The 26,600-nt window shown below is 51.1% G+C and overlaps 1 protein-coding gene across 5 annotated transcripts in view; it reads left to right on the top strand.

Annotated features, from left to right (window-relative positions):
- Positions 1-26,600, top strand: part of PEPD (peptidase D) — a 119,172-nt gene that overhangs the window by 32,080 nt on the left and 60,492 nt on the right. For all 5 annotated transcript variants that reach the window (XM_086349626.1, XM_086349625.1, XM_086349627.1 and 2 more), the window contains 3 exons: positions 1,347-1,391; positions 12,207-12,282; positions 13,357-13,403. In XM_086349626.1, the coding sequence (XP_086205752.1) occupies positions 1,347-1,391; positions 12,207-12,282; positions 13,357-13,403 (168 nt within the window). The remainder of the gene's footprint in view (positions 1-1,346; positions 1,392-12,206; positions 12,283-13,356; positions 13,404-26,600) is intronic.

Raw genomic sequence — 26,600 nt, 5'->3', positions numbered from 1 at the left:
TAGCAGCTGGTTTCACTAGTACACAAGAATTATGCTGACTTCCTTTGTGCTGTTACTGCATACAGACTGCATCTTTATCATCTTGTGGTGATCTACACAGGTTTATAATTATCGCTTTATGCAACTGTCTTTTAAATCAGATAGGAGAAAACTAGGACTTACAAACAAACAATGCATTTACCCTTTCTATACTTACCTATGTGATTAACTTTACCCCTGCCTTTTTTCTTCTCATATGGATCCTAGATACTCTCCAGTAACTCCTTTCACTATAGTCTGAAAAATCCCTTTTGATATTTCTTGTAGGCTAGATCTTCTAGTTATGACTTCTCTCAGTTTTCATTTATCTGGAACTGTTTTTAATTTCTCTCATTTCTGAAGCATAGCTTTGCTGGATATGGAATCTTGATTGACAGATTTTTTTTTTTTTCCCTCTGTATTCTGTCTTCTGGCCCCCGTAGTTTCTGATGAGAAATCAGCCATTAATCTTACTACTGAAGATCCTTTGTATGTGATAAATTTATTTTCTCTTACTGCTTTTAAGATTTTCTTTTGACAATTTGATTATATGTCTGGATGTGGGTCTCTTTGAGTTTATCCTACTTGGAATTCATTAAGCATTATGGAAATTAACACTGGTGTTTTTCATTAAATTGGGAGAGTTTTTGGCCATGATATTTTCAAATATTCTGCTTCACTATCACTCTCCTTTTCTTCTGGGACTTCTATTATGTATATGTTGATATACTTGATGGAAGCGGCTATGCTACCTGTCTGTGAGGGTGGAAGATTGTGTTTTGCAGCCAAGCAGCTTGTTCTCCAACTGACTGCACTTGGAGAACACAGTCTGAGCTGCCAAGTCTGCTGCAGGAAGTGAGCAGCAGGCCTTCTGTTGTCCAGAGAGTCACGAAGTTAAAGTTCTCTTGATCAGATCTTCTCTCCGTATGTCTTTTATTTATTTACTTTTGGCTGTGGTGAGTCTCCATGGCTGCATAGACTTTTCTCTAGCTGTGGCTCGCGGGAGCTACTTTCCGATTGTGGGGCACGGACTCCTCATTACGGTGGCCTCTCTTATTGCAGAGCATGGGCTCTAGGACACTTAGGCTCAGTAGTTGTGGCTCCCGGGCTCTAGAGCATAGGTTTAATAGTCGTGACGCACGGCTTAGTTGCTCCGAAGGATGTGGGATCTTCCCGTATCAGGGATGAAACCTGTGTCTCCTGCATTGGCAGGCGGATTCTTTACCACTGAGCCACCAGGGAAGCCCTCTTGATGTGTCTCGAATGAAGTATTTCTTGCTGGGAGATGAATAGACCATTGAACTAATGGACTTGTTTTCTCTCTCTAGGTTCAATGTCAACAATACCATTCTTCATCCAGAGATCGTGGAGTGGTGAGTATGGCTTGTGGCTGTTTGTTGTGCTCAGCCCAGGAAGGGGAGAGACCCCGCCGTTCCCACCCACCCTGTCTCAGGGAGCCCCTTAGACAAGCTGGTCCCTAGAAACTCTTCTCTCAGCCTCTTCTGTTTTGTTCTTTTTGTCAGTTGGTCTATTTTTCCAGAAGGGCACAAGTCACTCGAATGTCAATTATATTTCTCCCTTTCTTTATTTATAACTTTTTTTAAAAAAAATTTTACCATAAAGGAGCCAAACTTACATAGCTCAGTTGAAGTCAATAGTGAAAGGAATAAAAATAAACATCATACATAATTCCATTACCCAAAAGGTAAACATGTTTTCCTTATGTCATGTGTATGTCTTGACTCGTTGGCCTCCTTTTTATGTGTCTTATGTTGCCCACTTTATCCCCTGGCTGGTAGTGGTAGTCCCTAGCTGCCGTGTTCTTTCTGTGGGGTCACAGCGGGGCCAGGTGCTTCCACTTGGGTCCCAGAAGAGACCCTTCAACTCTGATTGCTGCCAGTTTTCCTAAGCCATCGAGTTGCTCTTGGATGGCACTAAAATGTGTGTTATTTGTCATATGGCTGCACTTATTGTGAAGGTAGGAGAGAGGAGAGGCAGGGCCTTTGCCATGTCACCCCCTGACTTCGAGGCGTGTGGGTGCCTCACATCTGACCCTAGGGCCATTCGTCAAGTTCACCATCTGGTTGGGAGACCTCGCTCATCTGGTCTTGGGGCCTGGGAACACTGTGGCCTGAGGGTGAGCACGGGTCAGCTCATGAGGTTGGGGGCAGTGTAGAGAGGGGGAGAAGGAGAGCGTGATCCAGGCCAAGGGGCCACTTGTTGAAAGGCTGGAGATGAGAAAGCTTGGTGGCTCCGTGTGGCCAGCCTAGGGCCACACACTGTGGAAATGGCCCCTCAGAGAGACGGGCAAGGGCCGGGCGGCCCGTGCTGTCTGCCCAGACTTTGTCTTGAGACAGTAGAACCAGGAGAGTGGTGGGATCAGGTTTGCATTTTTTTAAGTCGTGGGGCAGGAATGGGAGCTGCCAGTTAGGAGGCTGCTGCAGGGTCCAGGTGGCTGCTGGGGAGCGGGGGATAGGTGGCAGAGTTGAGAGGAAAGGGCAGGCAAGCAGAACGCTCCTGAGAGAAGCCGGCCTTGATGCCCGAGTGAGGGGCACAGTTGAAGGTGACTCTGGGTTTTTGTCCTAATTAGCTCTGGGTATTGTGTCACTGAGAGGGCGCCGGTGCTGTGGCAATTGAGGGACTTGTTTGTGGTGTGTTGAGTTTGAGGCAGCTGCCGGTGGGAGAGAGGTTGAGCCAGAGGTGAAAATCTGAGGGCTGTCGACTGGCATCGGTACCAACCCTTGGGGGAGCTGGGGGCGGGTGGGCCAGCAGCTCTGTCGGCAGCCCTGGCCCAGTGCCTGGCCCGGCCGCACACTTGGAGCATGAGGGCCTTTGTCCTGCCAGTTCACAGCCACCTCTTCTAGTTTTCTTTTTATTTTTAAAATATTTATGTATTTCTTTGGTAGCGCCGGGTCTTAGTTGCAGCAGGCGGGATCTTCCTTACGGCATGTGGCATCTTTAGTTTCAGCATGCAGGAGCTGTTGCAGCATGCGAACTCTCAGTTGCAGCCCGTGGGACCAAGTTCCCTGACTGGGAATTGAACCCAGGCCGGCTGCATGGGGAGCACAGAGTCTTAGCCAGTGGACCACCAGAGAAGTCCCCCATCTCTTCTTGTTTTTACGAAGTAACATGCCCGGCCCTTCTGTAACCCGCAGCTGGTAGAAGAATAAATCCTGGATGCCCAGGAACCGTGTCCACTCCTCCACATGACATCCCCCACAGCTGCTGACACTCCGGATGCTTTGGAGGCCAGGGCTGGGTTGTGCACCTCACATCTCCCGAGGGACAAGTCATTAGTTTGTAATTTTGGAACAAGCGCACTTTAGTGACATTTCCACTGCTCTGAGGTAGATCCTGCACTGATAAACTACTTCCTGGTCTTATTAAAGCCTTCAGCAGAGAGGACTTACTTGGCATTTGATGGCCATGGAACTATTTTAGAAATGTCACACCATGCTTACGGCCTCAGGGGTGTGTTTAGCAGCGTGGGTTCCGGCCTCTGTAGTGACTGCGGTCATTCTTGGCGGGCTCTTTGGGAGTCACCACCCTCGCCCTCCTCTCTGGTCACTGACGGAAGGACTCTGGGTGGGATGGCTGGTAGGCCCCTCATTTACAGGAGAGACTGGCCTTCCGTGGTGTTAAATTATGGCTCATTGATGTGTCTTCGGGCCCTGTGTCCTGGCTGCTTTTACCACCCTCTTTCTCTCGGCTCCATGGAGAGAAGTTACCTGCGTTGATGGGAAAAGTGTCCAGTCAGGCATATCCAAATTCTATCCCCAGCCACCCCCTATATGCCCCCTTGCCCCCTGGGAAGTCACTTAACTTTTGTGAGCCTCAGCTTCTTCATCTGTAAAATGGGGATGTAATGCCTGACTCACAGCATGGATGTGAAGATGCATGCTGCCTAACAATTACCACAGACCGAGTGGCTTATAAGCAACCAAAGTTTATTTCCCCCAGTTCTGAAGACTGGGAGGTTCAAGGCCAAGGCACGGACCCACTGTGGTTCACAGACGGCATCTTCATGTTGTGTCCCCAAATGGCAGAAGGGGTAAAGGAGTCCTCTAGGGTGTCTTAAGGGTGCTAAGCCCCATTCGTGAGGGTTCCACCCTCATGACCTAAAGCACCCCGCAAAGGTGCTACCCCCAAATACCATCACATTGGAGATAGGTTTCAACCTATAAATTTGAGGGGAACACAGCATTTAGTGTATAACACACCATACCTCAGTTTCCTCCACTGCAAAGTAGATGCGGTCTCCCTTGGTGAATGGCTCAAAGACTGAGGGCAGAAGTCAAATGACAACACATCCTAATAACAACGGCAGTCGCTTTTTTGGGGCTGCACTGGGCCCTCAGGGCAGCCCACAGGCTCTGTAGTTGTGTGGCACCCGGCCTTAGCTGCCTCCCAGCGAGTGGGGATTATGGCTTCCCAGGTGACACAGTGATAAAGAATCTGTCTGCCAATGCAGGAGATGCAGGTTCAGCCTCTGATTTGGGAGGATCCTGTGGAGGAGGAAGTGGCAACCCACTCCAGCATTCTTGCCTGGGAAACCCCATGGACAGAGGAGCCTGGTGGGCTACAGTCCATAGGGTTGCACAGAGCCAGACACGACTGAGCAACTGAACACGCACATGTGGGATCTTAGTTCCCCAACCAGGGAGTGAGCCCACGTCCGACGCGTTGGAAGGTGAATTCCTAACCCCTGGACCACCAGCTGGCACCTTTTGAGGCTTCCTGTGTGCCACCCCTCACCTCATTTGAAGAGACATTTTATTTATGTTATAAGGTAGGATTCTGATCATCCCCATGCTGCAGGTGGGCAGACTGAGGCACAGGGAAGTGATTTGCCCAAGAAAAAGCCGGGAGCTAAGCCCAGGCCAGTGGCTCCAGGCTCAGATGCCGCCCCATGTGGCTCTGAGGAGCCTCTTGTGGTGTGCGGGTGCTGCCTGAGTGTCAGCCACTATCAGCTGGTTCATTCTTCGCCACCCAACCTGCTCAGAGCCCCTGGAATAGATCTCATGTGAGGCCAGGGTACGGTGGGGTGGAAGAACCACACTGTGCCACCCACACACACCCCAGCTCCTAGGTGGCAGCTGGCCTGGGGATTTGGGATCCTTTCCGGAGCCAGTCTGATTTGGAGGCCTCTCCTAGCACAGGAGAAGCTTCCCTTCCCTTTGGGTGTCATTCATTTCCTTTCTGTGACTGCTTTTATTGTTTTCCATTCACTCGAGCAGTACCTTTTTGATTTCTTGTAAATTCCGCTGTAATCATACTCTTCTTCCCCCACAAACACGAGATCATAACTGATCATTTCTTTCCTCGCGCTGGGTATTACAGTGGGAACATGGAGGTCAAAAGTTGAAACTTAATAAGAGCAGGCGTCTCACTTCCATAATTTAGGCTGTGGTTCTACTTTCCTGTTCGGCGGATGATTAAATTGATCTGAAGGTGGATGAGGAAATAAAAGGAGATGCCTCTGTGCTGTCTAATAGCTCCGTGCTGTGGGTTTCAGTTCAGCACCTCTGGAAGCGTCACAAAAGAGCAAGCATGTCAGCCATCGTCACGCACCTTCTCGGGTTTTAAGTGATACCACGCTAGCTTGAGTCCTGTGCCAGTGCTGGACACCCAGCAGAGGTGGCCCGTGCGTATTCATCAGGCAGTGGGGAGACCCTTCTGTTTCTACTGCCCAGGAGACAGTGAGGTGTGGACGGTTTGGGGCCGACGTGCACCAGGATTCTGCATCCTGGGTAACATGTCCCAGATTAGAAAGGGTATGTGGATGATGACCTAGATTCTCTGGTGTGTATATGGAAAGTATTCCGGTAGGATTGCTGTCTTTGCCTCCCAATGAGTAGGCATTTAGCCCTAAGTCAGCCAGAAAGCGGAGTGGAAAGTGGGGACCTGAGGTTAGAGGGAGAACCTGGCTTACTGTGGGCCAGAAGGCTGGACACAGGATGTCGGGGCGTCAGGCCCTGGTCCCAGCCCTCCCCGCACGTGGCCCACGACTGCCTGGCCCCGGTCAGTTCTCAGGCACTCTCAACTCACAGCTGAGCTCAACCACTGTTTTCTTTCTTCGCGGCTCTGGTTTCTCTGAGAAGACGTATTGATCAAGCCTCCTGAGAATATGTAATTCCAACCAGCTCTTTCCTTTGCCTCCCTCCTGTTGTTCCCGGATTTTACCCTTTGCATCCCTGGGTCGCGGCGTAGGGAAGGAATGTCTGTGGGGGTCCCGGGGTATTGAACTCCTGTCCACGGCTCCCTCAGAACTTGCCTCTGCACATCCATCTCTGGGAGAGATGGAATTCCTGTCCCTTTCAAATTGGTTTTTGTTCAACACTGTGGCACTTAGATGCTTAGAGACTGATTTTGGAAATCCTTCATCCTGTCTTACTACTGTTTTAATCAGTGGAGCATTCAGACCTTGCTTAATTGATGTCTTAATCCTGGGTTTAATGCCCAGAGGCAGTTTTGTGACCTGTGAATATTTAAGGGAAAGAAAAAAAAAAAAAAGGACTGCACAAATGAATCTCAGCCTGGTCCAGTTATTGTCGTTTCAGGCCTGTGGCCAGGGATTCAGGACCTTCAGCCCCTCCTCTCCCCTCCGCTCCCCTCCTCTCCCCTCCGCTCCCCTCCTCTCCCCTCCTCTCCCCTCCGCTCCCCTCCTCTCCCCTCCTCTCCCTTCCTCTCCCCTCCGCTCCCCTCCACTCCCCTCCTCTCCCTTCCTCTCCCCTCCGCTCCCCTCCTCTCCCCTCCTCTCCCCTCCGCTCCCCTCCGCTCCCCTTCTCTCCCCTCCTCTCCCCTCCGCTCCCCTCTGCTCCCCTCCTCTCCCTTCCTCTCCCCTCCTCTCCCCTCTTCTCCCCTTCTCTCCTCTCCTCTCCCTTCCTCTCCCCTCCGCTCCCCTCCGCTCCCCTCCTCTCCTCTCCTCTCCCCTCCTCTCCCCTCCTCTCCCCTCCTCTCCCCTCCTCTCCCCTCCTCTCCCCTCCTCTCCCCTCCTCTCATGTGGGGCTTCCTTTCTCCTTGAGCGGCCTCCTGATGTGGTGGTACTCACAGGCCTGGCCACGAGCAGGGGCTCTGCCTGAGTGTCCTCACCTCCTGCACACATCAAGCACCTCCTCTTGCTGCTAGAAGAGCCTGAACTGCCTTCTGCCCAGACATCTGAAGGGGCGTCAGTGCCATCCTATGCTGAGCATTGTTGGTCCTCTGATGCCTCATGGAGGAGGTGACCTCCACCCTCTCCTGGGGATGGACACTTCGCAGGTGATGTTTCTAAGCCCCATGCCATATATCCTCGGGCTGGGCAAAGCTGGGACTCAGTGTGACACTCAGCATCCTTCCGTCACTCCAAGGCTGCTGGGTCTGCAGAGGCCAAACCACGGCAGAATCACCTTTCTTGCCTTTTTGTGCTCGGCAGTAGAGGAAATAGCTTTCTCAGTCTCAGGGCATCGAGTCTTCTTGCAGATGAGGAGAAACTGCGGAACACTGGAAAGTCTTACTGCTTCCTGCCACAATCCTAAAAACAGTTTCTCATGCTTGTGTTGTGCAGTTAATGGGGCCAGGCTGAGACCCCCAGCACCAGGGCGAGACATCAGCCCTAGAGTACCCATGGGCAGTCGGGTTAGCCAGCACACGCAGCTGTCTACTTTCAGGGCCCTTAAAACTTGGATTCAACAGGGCCAGGCCTGGGCTCAGCCAGGCTGGCTTCACTGGAGAACTGCCCTCTCGGGACAGTTCACCCTGGTTCTGCTTGATGTTTTTTTTTTTTTTTTTTTTTTTTAACATGACTGAAAATATAAGTCCTGAGTAAATCAACTAGAGGCCGAGTTTGTCATCTTCCCCAAAGTGAAATTGGAAAAGAAAACAGGACTCTGGGCCTCAGATGGCTCGACATGCTTATCACTTCTGTTGGAAGGGAGCTTGGTTTTGGGCTCCCAGCGCCCTCTCTCCTTGGCTGGTGGAGTCTCTTCCCTGTTTATTTCAAGACTGAGGGTGTCCAGGCTGCAGAGAGGAGGGGAGTGGAGAGCCTGGGAAGTATATATGCTGCCAAAGCAAGTGTAAGAGTCTGTGAGGTGGGCTCCTGGGGCTCAACCCCTGGGGCTGCCTCTTCCTACCTGTATGGCGGGGGGCGGGCAGTGGTGGGGTGGGGGTAGGCTGCTGAGGCCTGGGGAGGCTGTGTCTCCCCGTCCCGCCTCGGACTTGCCAGGCTGGGCGACATCCCACGCTGACCTGGGGAACAACCCAGGATGGGCGAGATGGGGGAGGCCTCTTTTTCTTTTTGAGATGAGCCATTCTCTCTCCTGGTTGGAAGTAAGGTGTTTTCCAGCTTTGGTTTTAATGCCCAGGTCCTGTCTGTCTGCTCTGGGCCAGGCACTGTTCTGACTCTGGGACCCTGCTCTCCGGGACTGTGGACTTTAAAGGGAGACTTAAGTGAAAAAGAAATTACAAGCATGATCGCTTACTGCACAGGGAATAGAGGGAGGGAATTTTGCCTGGTGAGGGACTGGATGGAGCCAGCCCTGAGAAAGGGGCATTTCAGGTGGAAGCCAGAGAATGAAAGGGCAAGAACCAGTTCCAGGCAGAGGGGTCCCTGGTGGGGGACGGGGAAGGAGGCTGTAGCTAGGTGATGGAGATAGGTCAGGTGGGCCCTGGAGAGCCTCAGGGTCACCAGATGGGGTTGTTGAGACCCTGATGATGGGAAGGATTGAAGGCAGGAGAAGAAGGGGACGACAGAGGATGAGGTGGTTGGATGGCATCACTGACTCAACGGACGTGAGTTTGAGCGAACTCTGGGAGATGGTGAAGGACACAAAAGCCTGGCGTGCTAGCAGTCCACAGGGTCACAAAGAGTCGGACACGACTAAGCGACTGAGCCACAACAATAATTGATTTACAGTGTCATGTTAGTTTCAGGCATGCAGCACAGTGATCCAGTTATTTTTCACACACACACATATATTCCCTTGTAGGTTATTACAAAATATTGAGTATAGGTCCTTGTTTTAACTTCGTCTGGACATCTGGGGACTACTAAAGGTTTTAAGCTGGGGAATGCCTGGCCATATTTGCATTGCCTGAAGAGCCACAGCTGTGGTCCAGGAAGCAGACGGGGCTGGAAGCCAGAAGAGCTAGGAGAGGTGGTCCAGGCTGGAGAGAGAGGGGTGGGGCAAAGAGAAAGGAGCAGCACGAGAGGTTGTGGAGTTGGGATCATAGCCCTTGGTCATCAGTTGGATGTTGGAGTGATGAGAGAGAGGTTGCCCAGGTCTGTGTATTAGGCAGTAGGGATGGGGAGCTGTGGCTGGAGGTGGGAGCTCGTGGAAGTGTGGGAGTCTCTCCCTTGCTGAGCTGGGAGTGCCTTGGGAGTCCTGCAGGTAGAATGCAGCTGAGAGGCCTATACCCAAGCCAGGGGTTTGGGAACAGGTTGTGCGGCAAAGCTTGGGGGTGGGGTGGGGGTTAGGGAGGGGATGACCCAAGAGAGACGGAGGAGATGAGGTGGCTGAGGATGGGCCAGTGGAGGCAGGCGTCATGGTGCCTCTTGCTTTCAGGAGGTCACTGATGCCTCTGGGCTTGTGAGAAGGTCATCATCCCACACATTGGTGGTTGGGGAACTGGGAGAGTGCCAGGGGCCTGAAGGAGACAAGGAGAGGGGACAAGCCAGGGAAGAGGCTCATAAAAGCTCTTCTCCCGGGGCAAGGACTGTCCGGGTTTCCTTTCTGGAAACGGGGCCAGGAGGTGGGGAGAAAGCTTGGCCAGAGGACGAGGTGAGCAGTCATGGAGCTTCCAGGAAGAGCGGCAGGTGCTGAGCCCAGGCTTGCATCTTGCAGGGCTGAGTCTCACTGATAAGAGGGCACGCTTCCCTTGTACTGGGTCAGGGCGTGCACTGGAGGGATGGCTTGGGAGTTTGGAGGAGAGGCGAGAGCACACCTGCCCGCCGGCCTCTGCATTCTCCGGGAGGTAGGAGGTGAGTTCATTCGTGTGAGAAGGAGCCCTCTCCGTGGTGGGGGAGGTTGAGAGCAGCCTGCACGCTCTGCTCTGAATCCTGGCAGACCTAGAGCACTGGAGGCCGGTGGCGGTGGCGCTGTCTGTCCGCCCGGCCGAGTGGTTTCCGTTCAGCCCTCCTGTCCTACACACACAGGCCTGGGCTGGGGCTGGTGCCTCTTGGGGCTTTGGCCAAGCTCGTGCTGATGGATGGGCACAGAGCCTAGGGGTTTAAGTGGCAGCAAGAGTGTGGCCAGAGTGCTGGACCAGGCTGAAGAGAGGTGGAGGACCAGAGGCTGGGCAGCCTGGGCCTGGTCCCCACGGGTGCTGTCACTCTGGTCATCACTGCATCAGAGAATAGAGAGGTCCACTCCCCCTCACAGATCTTAGGGCTGGTGCTAAGTAGGGCAGGATCAAAGCACCAGGGGCCCCTGGGTTATCCTGCGAGTGGGTTTGGACCTCACCCTCCGGGGCACAGGAGCCAGCTTTTGGTTCCCCGAGGTGGCACTGCTCACAGCACCTGGAGGTGGAGCCAGAGTACCTTTATGATGATAAAGAGCAGGCTGAGACTTCCGGGTCTGGTCCTCAATAAAGAAAGAGTGTTTGTTTGGACAGAGTCTCAGTGGGTGGGTGGTTGATCTTTCCCATGTTCCCCCAGAAGGTTTTATAGGCTTAGGAAGGTGTCCCTGTGCCGTACAATGCCTTCCTTCCTTCCTGGTGAGAAATGGCTGGTGGCTGTCCAGCTGGGCACCATGGAGACAGCGTGTGTTGGGGATTGCATCTGGTAGAGATGGGTGCTCCACGCCATCCTCAGCCACCTTGGCTGAGACTAGCTCAGAGCCACCGGGCTTCAGAGGAGGACAGTGGTTAGACCAAGTGCATTCTGGATGTAGGGGCAGGCGTTAATCTATCACCATGACAGTATGCGGTGCTGATCTTGTTTTTGGCTGTGTCGGGTCTCAGTTGCAGCACGAGGGATCTTCCACTGCAGAACATGGACTCTCTAGTTGTGGTGCACAGACTCTCTAGTTGCATCGCACAGGCTTAGCTTCTCTGTGGCATGTGGGATCTTAGTTCCCCCACCAAGGATGGAACCCGGGTCCCATGCATTGGAAGGCAGATTCTTAACCCCTGGGCCACCAAGGAAGTCCCCCACCATGCTGATCTTGAGGGGGCTGAAGCATGTTCTCATTGTGAGAGGAGAGGTGGCCGTGTGGGCCCTTTGGTGAAGCCAGGTCATCTTTCATAAAGTGACCAGACTTGGCCATCAGGGATGCACCAAGGACTCCACGCACATCAGGGCTGGAGTTTAAACGCTCATGACCTACAGTTGCTTATTTCAAATGAGTAGAAATAGAAAATGAATATTTATTTAGCTTCTCTACAGGAGTCTGACTTAGGCTTCTGATTGATTGCAGAGACCAGAAACCAAACCAAATTTGGGCAAACTAATGTGAGTTTATTGGGAGGACCCCCCTGGAGTGCAGCTGGCAGGAGGCACAGTTGAGCCTTGAGGGGATGGCAGGGTGTCTTTGTTGCATTTCCCGCGCCGTCCCTGTTCCCACCATGACCCTGTCTCATGCTAGGGGCCTGAGTCACGTGGTTTTCCAAGGCTGCCTGACCTGTGGGCTAGGTGAGGAGGAAATGGGAGAACTCTTGAGCCATCTGGGCAGAGTGCTGGAGTCAGCACACTTGAGATTCAGGTCCAGCAGCCTTGCCATGCTGGAGGAGGGCACTTCAACCCACTCTAACATTCTTGCCTGGAGAATGCCGCGACAGAGGAGTCTGGCGGGCTACAGCCCATAGGATTGCAAACAGTCAAACACAGCTGGACTTAGCACGCATGCGTGCAGTGTTACCATGCAGCTGTATTCCCATTTAATGGATGAGGAAGCTGAGTCCACATGAGGCAAGCTGTCTCTGGCCACAGAATCTGGGCTTCTGCCACCCACAGTGGCTTTCCAATGTCATCACTGGAAACAGCCCACACCCCTGAGGCTGGCGTTGGGTCTCGAGGGCCATGCCTAGCTCAGTTTATTATCCCTGAGGCTTGGTGGCCCATCCTCTGCCCAGCCCCACGCCCAGGCAGCCCGTCTGCAGCCCCAGGCTCCTCTTCAGGCTGTGCAGCGTGTAGTGCAGAGTCTCCCTGGAGGGGTCGGCCAGCTCCCACTGGAAGTCGCTGACTTGCTGCTTTGTTTCTCTCCTCTCTGCAGCCGGGTCTTCAAGACAGACATGGAGCTGGAGGTTTTGCGCTACACCAATAAAATCTCCAGTGAAGCCCACCGGGAGGTAAGCTGGGCGCTGGCTCGTTGGACCTGCCATTCGGGAGGGCCAGGGAAGCAGCCTTGCTCTGTGTGGGCCGAGAGGGGAGTGTTGAGATGGACAGTCTCGGGGTGGCACTGGTCCCCAGGCCACACCAGCAAGCAGGAAGTGCCTCTGCAGGCTGGAAGCACAGTGCTGGCTCCTTACTGTTCCCCAGTAGGGACAGGACACGCAGGACAGAGGCTCTGCCCCAGTTTCTCACCTTAAAACTCCCACTGTCAGAGAATTTCCCAACAAGAAGTACCCGCTTCTGGGAGAATAGGACTCTACCTCCTGGCATCCTGACCGTCCCAGCTCCTTTGAAAGAATCTGTGGTCCCTGGGACTTCCCTGGTGGCCCCGTGGGTAAGAGACCACCTTCCAATGCAGGGGGTGTGGGTTCACTCCCTGGTTGAGGAACTAAGATCCCACATGCCACAGGGTGTGGCTGAAAGTTTAAATAAATAAATAAAACCCTTAAAAAAAAATCTGTAGTCCTTATCCACGAATCAAGCACATTTGTTACCATCAAACATTTTCTGAAAACACCCTCACATGTTTTTTTCCCAGACCTTTCCACTTGACCCGAAGAAAGTTTATTTCCCAAAATGAGTCTGGCTGAGTGGGCTAGCCCCGTGCCTACTCACTGACCTCTGTAGCCCTGTGTCAGGAGACGGACGGGGATCCTTGGGAGCAACGGAGTCTGTTGCTCCAGTTCTTGTTGTCTGTGTTTTATAAGGAGGGAAACCTTCTAGGATAGTGGCCATGGCCTTCTGAGCAGTAAGTATTCACCCAACACTTCTTGGTTAAATCTTCACTCGCCTGCCGAGGTGTTTATTGACTGCTGAATAGAAGTGCTCTGGAGTGGTTTAAATAAACTGTATGACTTTGGAGCTTTTAAAAAAGAAGAGTTCTAATTTGTCACATTTCTGCACCACTGTGCGCACATATCTTTCTTTTTTTTAAAGAAGTGATTCTTTGGAAAAAGTGCTATACATTATTTATAAGGCAGTGTTACTTATCTCCTTAATACAAATGTCTTTGCTTAATATCCGTCCTCCAGGTAATGAAGGCTGTAAAAGTGGGAATGAAAGAATATGAGATGGAAAGGTAAGCTGCCGTGTTTCTCTGGGTAAAGATTAAAATGTAAAAAGCGGTAATTGATGTTCCCAGAGCGAGTTAACAGATGAGGCGCGGCGGCCGGCGCACAGATTGAGCGGGGATTAGGGGCAGACTCAACGTCGTGGGCAGAGAGGATTTCTCTCCTCAATGGGGCCACCTCCCTGCCTCTTGGCAGAGTGTTTGATGGTAATGGTCTTTGATTACTTTTCAGGGTGGTTTAGTGCCCCAGCATTCCACTCTTGGACTTTCTGCCATTTGTGGGAAACTTTACCAAATAGCTGCTATTGTGACTCTGAAAGCCGCTAGTAAAACAGCTTGCCATTTTTATGTGTAAACACTGCCATTATGTCTGCTGTGCTTGGACGACTGGGTCAAGGGATGGTTAAGTGGCTCATAAAGCGTTCTGGAGAGCTCCGTCGTCCTGTGGCTGAGCCCGTTGCCAGCCGGGGGCCGTGAGGTGGGGCGGGGGCTGCCCCTCTATCCTGGGTGTGGCCCGGCCAGTTCCTCAGCCCCACTCCGGGACCCAGGGGTCAGCAGGCTGCTCCCCAGGGCATGAAGAAGCCCCGGAGTCAGCCCCAAGCTGCCCCAGTGGCTGCCTTCCCACCCGCCTCCCGGGGCAGGAAGCCCCCATTCCCAAGTCTCCCACTAGTGGCCACACGACCTGGGAGCCCCTATCCTGTGGAGAGAGGACACTGAAGAGGCTGCCATTTTTCCGCGAGTGACATAATAAGAAATACGTGTTTTGTCTCTACCACCAGTTCCTGGCACAGAGTTTGTAAAACCTTTGAGATCCCCTCATGGAGAGGAGCATATGGTTATTTACAGTAAGCCCCTCTCCACCACACCTGAGTTTATACTAATGAGTGAGTGAGTGTGAAAGTTGCTCAGTCGTGTCTGACTCTGTGACCCCATGGACTACACAGTCCATGGAATTCCCCAGGCCAGAACACTGGAGTGGGTAGCCTTTCCCTTCTCCAGGGGATCTTCCCAACCCAGGGATTGAACCCAGGTCTCCTGCATTGCAGGTGGATTCTTTACCAGCTAAGCCACAAGGGAAGCCCAAGAATACTGGATTAGGTAGCCTATCCCTTCTCCAGCGGATCTTCCTGACCCAGGAATCGAACCAGGATCTCCTGCATTGCAGGCAGATTCTTTACCAACTGAGCCCTCAGGGAGGCCCCTTATATTAGTGAAGGACCCTCAGAGTGGGAGGAGAGAGGCACTAGAGATTGAGACTGAGTTCTGACTGTGATTTAATCAGTCGTGTATCCAAGGAGGTAACGGCACTTCCATAAAAGCCCTAAACCACAGAGTTCAGAAAGCCTCTCGGTTGGTGAACGTGGGGAGGTGGTGGGAGGGTGGTGCCCCTGGAGAGGGTTTGGAAGCTCTGCCCTTCCCCTGACACCTGGCCCTGTGCTGCTCTCCCATTCAGCCCTTGCTGAGTTTTATCTTTCATAATAAAGTGGTTGTAGCAAGTAAAGCACTTTCCCGAGCCTGCAGGCCATGCTAGCAGACTATGAAACCCAAGGCGAGGCTTGGTGGGAACCCCTGATTTCAGGCTGATCAGTCAGAGTTTAGTAAAAGGGGCCTGGGCTTGGGCTTGGTGCCTGTAGAGGGGCCAGTTTTGTGGTATGGAGCCCTTAATCTGTGGCGTCTGCAACTAACTCCTGCAGTCAGTGTCAGAAGGTGTCACAGAGAACTGGAGAATTGCTTAGTGTGGAAAACCCACTTATTTGATGCCAGAAATGTTGTGAGCACAAAAAAAATGTTTTACCCTGTACCATCCATCCTGGGCTGCGCCTTCCTGCCTGGCCTTGTAAGAGCTCGGTGCTGCTCCCCTTCCCCCCTTGCAAGGCCCAAGTCTACCCGAGGTGCCCTTGGGGTTGGCCTGCCTCCACAGCCCTAGCCTATTCTGACAGCCCACCTCATCAGTTCAGGGTGAGGGTGAGGTGCAGACAGAGTCAGCTGTGGGCATCGTGGACATTCATGGTCATTGTCATCCTGGGCTTTGGAGGTAGGCATCTTTTTCTCCAGTATAATAACCTGTAAAGGAGTCCTCTGTATTTCTCTCTTCTTATCCTGGGACATAAGAGGTTAACATGGCCTCAGAGGCCCCGCTGCTGTGCCTTCCCACGAGAGGGCACAGAACTGGTGAGTGTTCAGGGACCCAGCTCTGTCACTCCTGCCAGAGGAGGACTCTTGGCTCCCTGTGGTCTCCTGCTGCCACATGGTATCTGCCCTGGGATTCCTATGGGTGTGGGCCCTGGGTCAGGGGCCAGCCACTTGAAATACCTCCTCCTGCTCCCTCACTCCCTGACCCCAAGCAATAGAGGCCTTTTTTTTTTTTCTTTCTTCTTTTAATGAGAAATTTCAAATACTCCCCAAGTAGACTCACTGGAAAAGACCCTGATGCTGGGAAAGATTGAAAGCAAAAGGAGAAGAGGACTGCAGAGGATGAGATGGTTGGATGGCATCACCAACTCAGTGGACATGAGTTTGAGCAAACTCCAGGAGATAGTGAAGGACAGGGAAGCCTGGCGGGCTGCCGTCCATGGGGTCCCAAAGAGTCAGACATGACTGAGCGACTGAACAACAGCACCTACAGGGGAGTGTAATGAACACCCAAGTCCCCATCAGGGCTTTTGTTTAGTTTTGTTTTGCTGGAGTGTTTAAAACCAAACCCCAGACATGGAGTCATCTCACCTGTAAATACGTCAGCGGGTGTCTTAGCAGATGAGGGTACTTTTTTCCTTTTCACATAACCACTAAGTTAACAGTCATCTTTAATATTACAAGTGTCTAGGTCACATTGTCTAAAGCTGTGCTTTTTGAGTTGGCCTGTGTGAGTTGGGATTCAACGTCTGCATGTTGCATTTGGCTGTCATTTGAAGGAGAGCCTCTTGACAAGCTGAGCTCTGGTGAGAGCTTACATCTGTCTACACACTGCTTGGTCTCCCACCACCACCCACCCCACCCCCCCGCCCCCTACCTGTCCCAGGCCGGCCCCACTGCCACCTCCTCTGGGGATCAGGGCACACCTCCGAGAAATGATCCTGAGGCTCTGGGCCAGAAGCAGCCACCCTGAGGGTGATGAGGGGCATTAATCCAGCTCAAGTGCCAGGTGGGTGCACTGTTGTGCACCTACTGTGTGCTCTGCCCACCCTGCGGCTGGCCATGGGGGATACAGATGGGAAGCGGTGCCTGCCCTTGCAGCCTCAGCCAGGCAGGGCAGGGGGGCATCTGATCTGTGGGTCCCTGAACCCTGAGAGGGGGTTCCTGGGGTGGAGGGTGGGGGCGATTTTCCCCTTGGAGAAAAGGTAAGGCAGAGATGAGAACAAGAGATGGAGTCTGTTCCTGAAGGGCAAGGGGGATGGGAGAGGCAGGACAAGTGACCCTGGGGAGCAGATGATGTTGCCCCCCCCGACTAGAGGCAATGGGAAGGTGGTTGTCCTGGGAAAGATTGAAGGTGGAGGAGAAGGGGACAACGGAGGATGAGACAGTTGGATGGCATCACCAACTCGATGGACGTGAGTTTAAGCAAGCTCCTGGAGTTGGTGATGGACAGGGAAGCCTGGCGTGCTGCAGTCCATGGGGTTGCAAAGAGTCAGACATGACTGAGTGACTGAACTGAACTGTCCTGGGACACTGTTGCATGTTGGGGTGTCCCTGGCCAGATTTGAGGAGGGTACCCCCTACTGCCGGTGCCACCACTCAGTCTTCAGTGGTGAGGTGGGCCCACATCTCTGCCTCAGGCTTGCTCTACCCACAGGCACATGTCTGTCATGGCCCAGGATGCTGTTTTGTGGCCTGTGTCCTTGGAGCCTAGGAACTTCCCCTTAGAGGGCCCAGCATCTTATTAATCTGCAGCGTCCGCCCCACAGTTGGTGTCAGGAAATACACTTGGGTGAGTTAGATGGATGGGTGCACAAGAGAAGAAAATGGCCTGAACTACTTTTCTCCTGTCCCCTCTGCCGGCTGTAAACTTCAGCGTTCTTCTCTTGACTGAGTGGGAGTGTGAGATCTCGTCTGAAGTAGGTGGAGGTTCCCCTGGAGGTGTGGTGCTCATTACACAGGCTGGACTGATGCCTGGGATGGTCCAAGGCAGCAACTTCCCTGCAGGCCACTGACCCCCGGGTTGGAAGTGTCCCTAGAATCTTCTGGATGTTCTTCTGGGAGCATGGCCAAGCCTCAGCGCACAGAAGGGGGGACTCAGGGCAAGAAGCACAGGGGCCCTTGCATGTCAGGATTGAAGGGGGAGGAGACAGGACTGACTTTCTGGAAGGAGGGCACACCACCCCCAGCACAATGGTGCTCAGACCCAGACAGGGGCTGCTGGCCAGGAGACCCAGTTCTAAGCCTCGTCTTCGTGTTTTATCATCAAAGGTTTGTCATAAAATCTTCAGGGCACATTAGAAAAATGGAAACGACTCACTGCCATTTATTAAGACTCCCCCTCCTCCGCGCCGTGCCTGTGAGCAGGGTTCCAGAGGAAATGAAAATCAGTTTCCGCAATTGAGGTGTCGTAAATTGTATTAAACCGATGAGACGTTAATGTTTGGGTAAATTGGGCGCTAACGGCATCTGACTGCAGGCCCAGTCAGGCAGTGCGCTTTCCCGCCCCGTATTATTTCATGTTAGTGGCGTCACCGGCTTGTAGCGGCCGGCGTGGGGCTGGCAGCTGAATCAATTACCTGCAAACACTAATTTAGAGCACGCTCAATTGGCTGTGTAAGCAGGTCCAGGTTCACATTTGCCACGAGGAGATTAATAACTTGACGTTTTTTGACAGTCTGGGACCTTAATTGAAATTGCGCTCTCTCTCCAAGCGGTGAATGGGGGCATTTCGGGCCCTTTCCCGGCAGCTTCCCGGGGGTTGTGGGTGTCACTGACTAGGCAGAGGGGTCTGTGAGGGCCACAAGAGACAAGCACAGTGCTGTCCTCCTCCCCTGGCTGGGGTCCTTCTCGGCAGACCCTGTCTGGAGACCCCCGTCAGGGCCTGATTTTCCCTGTGCCCCGTCACAGACGGCAGCCCACAGTAAGAGTCTCCTGTCTTCTTTGAGTCGTGTGCTGGTGACCAGCTGCCCGGCCGGGCCGCTCTGCACTCAGAGTGGCCTTGCTTCTCCTGCCCTTTGGTCAGAGGGAGGAAGTCACAGTTCTGTGTGTTCCGTGTGCCCGCTGGGCCCGGACTTGGGGTGGGGAGACGGGACCTGGCCTGAGGGGCTTCTCCCCAGGGCTGCAGGGGGGCTCCCCCCATATGCAACCCCTGCACATACACGTCACACAGACACACCGCACCACTCATATCACACACACACACACACACTCTTACCACATGTCCTGTCTCACAAACACCCCACCACTTACACCACACACACATTCCCCACTGCTCACACCACATATCCCACACATGCACACACACTCCACCACATACTCTGCAACACATCCTCCCACAAACTCCCCATCACTCACACCATACACACACACACACACACCCCACACCATATATTCCACAAACTCACATCCCATCACATATGCGCACACACCCAGCACTCATACCACACACACACACACAGCCACACATTCTCTCACACACACGCCAGCTCTCACATCACATGTCACACACCTCACACACACACACACTCCACCACATACTCTCACACACACTTGCACTGCAACACACACTCCCTCACAGACTCACATCCCGTCATATGCACACACACCCCACTGCTCATACCACACCCACATGCCCCACCCCCCCCACACACACCACACATATACCCCACGCCACACCATACACTCACGCGTGAACTCCCTCCAGCCATGTGTCGCTCGCTGGATCTGGTGGTTGAGCTTTCAGTTTACCCACCCCAGGGAATAGGCTGCAAAAAAGAAAAAAAAAAAACAAAACCTTGCTGTGTTCTTGTTAAACAAGGCCTGTTGTTTGTTTTTCCTGAGGATTAGAAAATGTTACTCCAGTGAGGATAATTGGAAGGTGGGAGAGTTTACCGGAAGCCTCACAAGCCTATGAACCCATGGTGATTGTGGCCGCAGAGAGCGTAGGCAGGTGTGGAGAGGTCTCTCTCCCACCCAGGCCTTGCCTGCACAGTTGATCCTGACTGCCCTGCACTCCACTGCCAAATTCTCTGCAGTGCCACCCCGCCCTCACTGGTCTGGCCAGCTTCTCAGATCTGCAGAAGCTGCGTCTCCCGCTCTCGACCTATAGCCCTCTTCTTTCTCTGCCCGTCCCTCGTGGTGCACCTCGTGGCCCCTGAGGGGCCATCTCATAGACTTGGGCCTGCATGGTTCTCCTCTTGCTCTGGGTCTTGCCCAGGGCTCTCCCTGCCCGGCACGGTGGTCAGGCATGGCCCTGTGTGTCTTTGGCCACCCCGTGGGTCTCGCTGGAGATCCAGGTTTCATCGATGATGCAGATCACCAAGAGGCCCTTATTGCTTCCTGCTTTCCTGGAGGGTCTGGAGATGTTACCTGGAGTGGTCCAACCCAATGTGGTCTCAGCCTGGACAAGCTTGGGCCTCCGTGAGACTGCCCTCTGTTTATTACCCTGGGAAGCTACTAGACTTTTGCCTGGGGCCTCTGGGGCAGGCCTGGGTCCAGGCAACCTCTGAGACTAGAGCTGCCAGGTAAGTACAGGTGTAATGGGCCCTCTCCATGGGTCTGGCTGCTGTCTGGGCAGTGAGTGTCTCGCACCCTCCACAGCAGACATGATTCACTGTCGCCCACCATCCTGAGGGATGCGGCTGTGGCCTGGCCCGCTGAGACCCCCAGGTCTGGTGTGGCCAAACCGGCTCTTTGCCTTGTGCTGTGAGGCCGGTGCGGGTTTCCTGCCAGCACTTCCTCGGCTGTTGGAGATGGACCACACACAGCCCACCACGAAGGGGTCAGGAAACCCCCGTCTGTTCGGTGCACCCCTCAGGAAGGCCGTCCATGAGTCCTGCCCCCCCACCAGCCGTGCATGCCTTGGTATTCAAGCTGAGCCCTTTCTGAGAAGTCAGAGCTGTCTTGGGTGGAGAATTCCTGGAATTCTGAACAGACTTGACCTCACCCTGGGCCACCCAGTATCAGAGAGGGGAACTATGAGGCTCTGCAGAGTCTGGTGTCTGGAGTGTAGGTGGCCCTAGAGGCTGGAAGGCTGTGGGGATCTGTGGCTTGAAGCCTGGATGGCTCATTTTGATTGAAAAATAACTGAGAAATGGGCACATTTACGACATAAACCAAGTGTCTGGTAAGTGGCTCAGACTGTAAAGAATCTCCCTGCAATGCAGGAGACGCTGGTTAGATCCCTGGGTCAGGAAAATCCTCTGGAGATGGGAATGGCAACCTACTCTGGTATTCCTGCCTGGGAAATCCCATGGACAGAGGACCCTGGTAGGCTACAGTCCATGGGGTCGAAAAGAGTCAGACATGACTGAGCGACTAACACTTTCACTTTCAGGACAGAAACTAGACTGCTTGCTATTCAGCCAGAAAGCTCAGCAAAGAACTGGAGGGAAGGGCTTCTGCAAATATGCACCCTGGTTAATGCAACTGTAATTAGGGCTTTTGGGGGCAAACCCAACAGAAATAGGCATTTTCTTTTCACATGCCAGGGGAATTGCCCCTGGAGAACCCATTAAATAACAGTAGTGCTGGTTGGCATCTTTATGGATTTGCCTCTAGTATGTCACCATTGAACCTGGTGCTGACTGTTGATTTTCGATAAATATTTATCATCAGTGTAAGGAAGTAGTGTTTTCTTCCTGGCTTGCTAAGAGATTTTATCAGGAAAGGATGTTGAATTTTATCAGCCTTTTGTCTCTGTGTTTTAAGTAGTTAATAAACTTTTAACTTCAGAACAGTTTTAGATCACAGAAAAGTTACAGGAATATTACAGACAGTTCTCTTTTTCCCCTATCACTAATGTGCTTGTGATACACTGTCACAGCTAATGGACAGTGTTGATACATTATCATTATTGAAAGTCCATACTTTATTCCAATTTCCATAATATCTTTTATTTCTTTTATTTATTTGCACTAGTGCAACATGCGGGGTATTAGTTCCCTGACCAGGGATCGAACCCGTGCCCCCTGCAGTGGAAGCCCTGAGTCCTAACTACTGAACCACCAGGGAATTCCTTCTTTAGCTTTTACCTAATAACTTTCTTCTGTTCCAGGATCCCACATTACATTTAGGCTCCCCTGCTGCTGCTGCTAAGTTGCCTCAGTCGTGTCCGACTCTGTGCAACCCCAGAGACGGCAGCCCACCAGGCTCCCCCATCCCTGGGATTCTCCAGGCACGAACACTGGAGTGGGTTGCCATTTCCTTCTCCAATGCATGAAAGTGAAAAGTGAAAGTGAAGTTGCTCAGTCGTGTCTGACTCTTAGCAACCCCATGGACTGCAGCCTACCAGGCTCCTGTGTCCATGGGATTTTCCAGGCAAGAGTACTGGAGTGGGGTGCCGTCGCCTTCTCTGTAGGCTCCCCTGGCTTCCGGCAATTTCTACAACTTCCCCTGTTTTCAGTGACCTAAAGTTTTGAGTGGTCAGGTATTTTGCAGAACGTCCCTGTTTTAGTTTTTCTGATGTTTTTCTCCTGGTTAGACTGGAGGTATGTGTCATTGGGAGGAGGACCCCAAAGGTAAAGGGCCACTTTTATATGTCATCATTGTGAGAGTACATGCTCGTGACCTGACTCATCACTGATACTGACCTTGATCACCCGACTGAGGCAGTGTCTGTCGCGTCTTTCCACTGTAAACATACTTGTTTTCCCACTTTGCGTACTGTATTCTTCAGAAGGAAGTCACAGTATGCAGCTGATGCTTAAGGGGCGTTATGCTCTGTCTCCTTGAGTGGGGAGTTTTCTACATACACTGTTTATAATTCTTCTGTAAGGGAGATTTGTCTCTTGTTTCCTGTTTATTCGGTGGCTTATTTGCTTCTATCTGTATGGATTCTTAGATATTGTGTTTTATACCTTGGGTTATAAACCAATATTACACTATGTTATTGCTTAAATCGTTCCAGCTTGGCCATTGGGGGTTCTTTCATTAGGCTCCTTTGTCCCTCTGATATACCCCATAATTTTGCTTCTTGAGTGCTTCCTTCCTTTCTGGCCCTGCAGGATGCTCCAGGCTCATCTTGTATATTTCCTGCTCCATCCCTCAAATCAGCCATTTCTCTGACAAGCGCTGGTTGCTTTTACTGGAGCACAGTATCAGATACCAAGACCAGGCACTGGGTGTCCCTTAGATGAATTTTGTGAGCAGACTTCCCAGTGGAGAGCCAGCCTGGCATCCCTGGTACGCCTTACTTTGTTGTGGTAGATTCCTGTTTTAATAAGCTGCAGGACTGAAAGGGGAGGCAGGGTACTCTGGTGATTAGGGCATGGTCTCTGTAGACTGGTGTCCTGGGTTAGGGTCACAGTTGTGCCATGGTTTCCTCGTCTGGAAGAAAGGGTAATAATAGCACTTCATAGGGTGGTTGGGAGGATTTGGTGAGTTGATTGATACATGTACACTATATAGAACAGTGTAGGTAGTGAGCATCATAATGGTGGTTTTGATGATATTCTTTTACTAGCATTGTATGTAGGTTCCAAAATAAGGGATTGAGGTATACTTCTATTTTTTCTTTCGCTGTGTTGTTTTTTTGAGATCATGATTTGGGAAGCGCTCCACTTTCTAAATTGATCCATCTTAACAATTTAGAAAGCGTCGGGGCTGTCTGCTCCTTGAAGGTATAAAGAAGTCTTCTGATGCTGTCAGAACCGATTGTTTCTTTCGGGAGAATTTTTCTGATACCTTTTTAAGTTTCTCGCAGAGGATGTTTTATTCTGACTTTATCCTTCTTCAAGTCAATACAGTACATTTTCCTGGAAAGTTTTTGTTTTCATCAAGAATTTTGAACTTCTTAGAAGCAAGTTATCAGTTTTATTCTCCTAATTTTAAAAACGACATTCTCTAGGGAATTCCGTGGTGGTCCAGTGGTTCAGACACAGTGGTTCTCTGCCAGGGCCCAGGTTCAATCCCTGATTGGGGAACCAAGATCCTGCTAGCCACAGAGCATGGCCCCCACCCCCACCCCCAAATCTCTGTAACTATAGTTGTATTTCCTTTCTCATTCTTGTTCTTTTTTATTGATTAGCACTGCTAAAACTGTATCAGTTTTATTGGTATTGTCATAAACCAGCTATTAAACATATTTATTGGTTTTGCTTGTCTAACTCATGGATTCCTAGTTTCAATATTGGTTCCTTTCTCCCCCCACTTCCTCACCTTGTTTTGAACATCTGTCTTTTAACTTGTTTAGCTGAATCTTAGTTTTTTGTTTTTTCTTCTTTAATAATATGTGAATTTTAGCTATTATATTTTTAAATACTGTCTTGACCATATCCTAAGAGGTTTTGATTGACTCATGTTTTAACCCCAGAAATAAACGAAAAGCATTTCTTTTCATTTTTAGGTAAATGTGGTTTGTTAACTTTTTGTTATTAGTTTCTGGTTTTATCACCGTTGTAGTGACAGATTGTGGTCTATGTAAATTTTGAGATTTTTCTTTGTGACCTGTGTAGACGTCTTTTTGGTCAGTATTTTATGGAATACTAGAAACTATTTTTTTAATTTGTATATTACTTACTTTTGTGTACATTAAATCAGATTTCTTATCTTATTCCAATCCTCTGATTCCTTCCTTATTTTTTTATATTTAAGATTAAGAGAAATGGTTTTATGATTCTCTTTGTGACTCTTAGTAGCTCTTGTTTTGTTCATTTCCATCCCAAGTTGTTTGATGCCTAAAGCTTGATGATTATGACATTATTGTGATATTTTACCTTTTTATGGCTTTTAAGAACCATTTTGACCTAATTAATCCTTTTCGTCTTAAATCTGACTTAAACTGATACTGGTTTTGCCATTAAATGTTTTCTTTGTGAAATTTGCCTAATATATCTTTGCTTACTCCTTTATTTTAAACTTTGTTCATTGGTTGCCGTTTATCTGTTCCAAATGGAGCCCCTCTAAGTGTTAGGAGAGACAATGCCATTTGTGGTGATGACCAATATGTTTGATTTCTCATCAGAGTCTCCTTTGGCACATTCTGGTTTCTGTTCTGGCTTTGGGAAAAAAATTTTTTTGTCTTTGGAAAGTTGGTGAAATTTCCTTTGTTCTTTTTTATGCATTCCACTTTTATTGTAGAATATATCTTTAAATTAAGAAAAAATGACCTGTATTTCTCTCCATTCTCTACCTCTGTTAAAAAGTTAATTAGGTTCATAGTTATTTAGTTGTCACTGTTACTGAATCCAGTGTGGACCCGTATTTTGCCCTGTGTTCCCCCTTTCCTCTAAAGCAGCAGTCCCCAAGCTTTCTGCCACGAGGGACCAGTGTCATGGAAAAGAATTTTTCCACGGACCAGGGTGGGGGAATGGTTTGGGGATGATTCAGGCACATTACATGTATTGGGCACTTTATTTCTATTGTTATAACATCAGCTCCACCTCAGATCATCAGGCATTAGATCTCAGAGGTTGGGAACCCCTGCTTTAAAGCATTTAGTTTAACCTTGAACGTCAGAAGATCCTTTCCTTGCCTCCTATGTGAAGGATGGCTTCCCAGGTCTTGAATCTCTGTTCTTTGAACACATTCCCTTCATTGTTGCTGAAGACCTTAGGCAAATCATATGGTTTTCCTTTCTAGGGAGCTGTTAATTTTCTTGCTCTATGCATATAGGATTTTTTTTTTTAATTTTCTGTTTATTTATTTTTCGCTGTGTTGGGTCTTCGTTGCTGTGCAGGCTTTTGTCTAGTTGTGGTACACAGGCTTCTCACTGTGGTGGCTCTTGTTGCGGAGCAGGAACCCTAGAGCGCACGGGCTTCACCAGTTGCATCTCTCGGGCTCTAGAGCACAGGCTTAATAGTGGCCCACAGGCTTAGTTGCTCCACAACGTGTGGGATCTTCCTGGATCAGGGATTGAACCCATGTTTCCTGCATTGGCAGGCAGACTCTTTACCACTGAGCCACCAGGGGAGTCCCGCTTACAGGATTCTTGAGTGCAGCAGTATCTCCCAAGGATCTGTCTCTGTGCTGTTCTGTGCTTCAGCCGGACTCCAGGAGTAACTGTTCCGCCAGCCTCACCAGCTGGGTGGGAGCCCTGTAGGCAGCACCTGGAGAGAGGTGTGAGTGGGCTTGGTGTTAGCTGACTGCTCTCTAGCCAGGCGGCGTGTGTGTGTGCAGAGGGCAGCACAGCTCAAGTGGCAGGACTCGTCAGGTGTGTTCTGACTTGGGCCAGTGAAGCGTCAAGAAAAGAAGCAGTCACACCTGCACACAGACCAGACAAGGTGCTGGAGGACACAGCCTGTCGACTGTGATCCAGGTGACAGGTCCAGTGATGTCATCAGCAGCTCTGTGGAGTCAGGAACAGCTGGGCCACCAGCAAGGACAGGCCAGAGGCGGTGGCCGCACGCACTCTCAAGTGAGTGTGTCACGCGCTCTGTATTTCCTGTCTGTTATCCCGCTGGTCACTCCCCAGGCTCAGGCATTTATCCCCCAGGTCATGTTATCTGAGACCTGTGATGGAATTATTTATCATGTCACCCTGGACAGGTTTCACGCCCCCATCTTTCTGTGGCTTCCTTTCTTCTTAGTAATAGGCGCTAACGTGGTGACCCATTGGGTGCCAACAGCTGTGTAGACAAGCCTGGGGTTGTCCCTACGAGCTCCTGAATGGTCTAGAAACTGATTCTCTAATCTGAACAATGAAACCTTTCTTCTCCTCAGGGCCTTCATTTAGGGCCTCATTCCACAGGTATTGGGTCACTGGCCATTGTCTTGGGGCTCTCATCTTTTCTCTTACACTTCTGCATTGGTGGGAACTTTGCAGGCTTGTCTTCCCGTTCACTTCCTGCCACCCCCTTCCAGAAGCTTTGCTCCTCCCAAATACACCCATTTTATAACCTGGCCACCATGCCTGTGGTCTTGGAGAGCCCCTCCCTATTACGGCCCCTTCTCCATCCATGACTGTCGGCTCTTGCTCTTCAGATGTGCTGTCCTCGTGGATCCCATAAAAACATGGGCTCGAGACTCGCTTTTAGACTTCCTCCCGTTTCCCACAGGGAGATTCACTTTGGCTCCTTCTGCACAGCTGAGAGCCATCTGATTGACCCTGAGATGCTGGGTGCTGTTGAAATG

This window comes from Bos grunniens, chromosome 18 (assembly GCF_055505025.1).
Source record: "Bos grunniens cultivar Pamir isolate PY7600 chromosome 18, Bosgru_T2T1.0, whole genome shotgun sequence".
Classification (NCBI taxonomy): domain Eukaryota; kingdom Metazoa; phylum Chordata; class Mammalia; order Artiodactyla; family Bovidae; genus Bos; species Bos grunniens.
Note: the sequence above shows the minus strand (reverse complement) of the source record. Positions and strands in the feature narration are given on the sequence as shown.